This window comes from Ananas comosus, linkage group 2 (assembly GCF_001540865.1).
Source record: "Ananas comosus cultivar F153 linkage group 2, ASM154086v1, whole genome shotgun sequence".
Lineage (NCBI taxonomy): Eukaryota > Viridiplantae > Streptophyta > Magnoliopsida > Poales > Bromeliaceae > Ananas > Ananas comosus.
Window position 1 is genome coordinate 2,136,418 of NC_033622.1, and position 2,562 is coordinate 2,138,979.

Here is a 2,562-nt window from a genome sequence, read left to right on the forward strand (position 1 = left end):
AGGTGGCGGTGCGTGCACTGAGCGCGCGCGATAATTTTCGCTGCCAAAAGACTAAGGACTTAGCCACCATGGTGTGTGGATCACTTATTCTCCCCTCTAAATTGTACTTTGCCTCTTTTGGCATGAGGTCTCCTTTCAAATTGAATCATCTTTTCCTTATCTTATGAGCTCCTCATGATGACATCAACCCATCAACAAGTGTGTGATGTAGTATGGATGATGTAAGATTAATGAAGTAATCAATCTATTATTCCTCCTTTCTTTCTCCTTAGTTTCCTCTCAAGTCCTCTAAAAAATCATCTCAATCACTTCATTTCATCTCTATATAACAGGCCTCATCCATGTGCTCTAGTTCAAATCCCCCTCCCCCCNCCCCCCTCCCCTTCTTTACTCATCAAAAGTCTAAGCAAAATTGATCTCCTAGAATCGATTTATCGCCTTCTCGAATTGTCGATGGAGTCGGCGTGGTTCGATGACCCCTCGCTAAGCCTCGACCTCACCGTTGGGCCCCTCCCGTCGCCCGATCGAGCTACGGTTAGTGTAGATTCCCAATTTCCATTCTTAGCTACTACTTAGTGGATTCATGCTTTGTATTCTAATAGCATCATGTTCGATGAATCGATTACGCAGAAAGAAATGGAAAGCGATCGCTTGCGTGTTCGAGGGGATTCAGCGACGAAAGAAGAGGTGGGTGGTCGGTTCTCGATTATTGTTAAGATCGATCGTTGTTTCTCTCAAGCACGCTTAACTGCGGAGTTCTGATGTTCTGATTTTTACATATTTATGTATTCTTATAGGCCGAGAATTTGGAAGATAGGCTTAATAAGATGAACGAGGAGAACAAGAGACTTACGAAAATGCTCGACGCGATGTACGCGAGCTACACCGACCTCCACAGCCGCTTTTTCAGTCTCGCGAGCTTGTCGCCTTCTCCGAGAGAAGCGTCGCCCGGGAGGAAAAGGAAGATCGACGGCCTCAACGTGATCGTCGTCGACGACAAGCCTAACGGGAGGGCTAGCGAGCTCATCGAGAGCTCCCCGAGCGACGATTCGTGCAAGCGGTGGCGGGAAGAGCCCAAGTCCAAAGTCACGAAGGTTTACGTGCGGACCGATCCCGCCGATTCGAGCCTAGTGAGTGGCATAATTAGTTGCGCAAAAAATTGCACACCTCTTTTGCGCATCAAATTGAAGAGAATTGTGTGAATTTTGTGTAGTGACCATTTTTTTTTTTTCTTTTTTTCTTTTTTACGTGTATATTCTTAGATGGTTAAAGATGGGTACCAATGGAGAAAATATGGGCAAAAGGTGACTAGAGATAACCCTTCTCCTAGAGCCTACTTTAGATGCTCTTTTGCACCTACATGCCCTGTTAAAAAGAAGGTAATTTGATTAATTGTGAGTTAATTACTTATAATCAAAGCACTAATACTAATTTTGCACTTTCATTTTATGTTGTTTGCTCCAATTAATAGGTGCAAAGAAGTGCAGAGGACAAATCAATCCTTGTAGCAACCTATGAGGGAGAGCACAACCACGGCCACCGCTCACCGGGCGAGGCGGCTAACGGGTCGGGCAAAAACGGGGCCCCGTACCCGTGCTCGGTCGCGATCAGCCCCTCGGGCCCGATGATCACACTCGATTTGACTCGGCAGGGGCCGTGGCCCGACGTCGCCAGAGCCTGCAGGGAGATGGAGTCCCCCGATTTCCGGAGGACTCTGGTCGACCAGATGGCGTCGTCGCTGGTGAAGGACGCGAACTTCACGGCCGCGCTCGCCACCGCAATCTCCGGGAGGATCTTTCAGCATTCGACGACGGATTAGGACTAGAGTTTTCAGCATTTGATATTTTGTTTTCAGCTTGTCGCGGACCGAAAGTAGTTCGTATAATGTGAATAGAACTGTTTACATCTTACATCATGTTAAGAAGATCTCTCAACAAGAGATTTGTTTAGCAATATATACATATTGATGTCATTTGGTGGTAACATCTAATTTAAAACAGTGTTGCATTTGTGTGCATGAGTTATGGATGAACAAAAACTTAGCTGAATTTTTCACCAATCTTGGATCTAATATGTCAAAGAGTAACAAATAATATACATTAACACAATAAAAAAAATTTTATTATTTCTCACAAAAATTGGACATTTAATCAGAAACACACATGCATATTTGTGTTTCACAAGGAACTTAGTTACAAATATGTACTGTTTTAGAAGCTCTAATGTAGTTTTAGGAGCTTCAGCTATGTGGTGTGAAAGAGGAATGGGTCTTTTGAATCTGACTAAGAGAAAGAAAACAAAATTTTCGCTTAAATACGGCAAACTATATGTGGAAAAAAAGTAAAAATAATAAAAAAAAAAAAAAAAAGTAAAGGCACCTAAGAATATTTCAGATGTTTACGAAAGCAATGATAATATTTTGAACTTCAATTGAATAGACGTAACGTTACAGTCACGGCAGAAGAGCATTCATGAAATTATCCTAATTATTTTATATTCAACACACTCCCTCGAGTATGGGCTCGTACGATTCAAAACTAGGACAACAAAACACTTAGAACC

The 2,562-nt window shown here is 42.9% G+C and overlaps 1 protein-coding gene across 1 annotated transcript; it reads left to right on the forward strand.

The window, feature by feature from the left end:
* LOC109725322 (WRKY transcription factor WRKY76-like) lies at window positions 381-2,011 on the forward strand. The gene is made up of 5 exons (XM_020254474.1): window positions 381-534; window positions 631-687; window positions 798-1,130; window positions 1,263-1,379; window positions 1,472-2,011. The coding sequence occupies exons 1-5, from the start codon at window positions 454-456 to the stop codon at window positions 1,817-1,819; spliced, it is 936 nt and encodes a 311-aa protein (XP_020110063.1). The 5' UTR covers window positions 381-453; the 3' UTR covers window positions 1,820-2,011.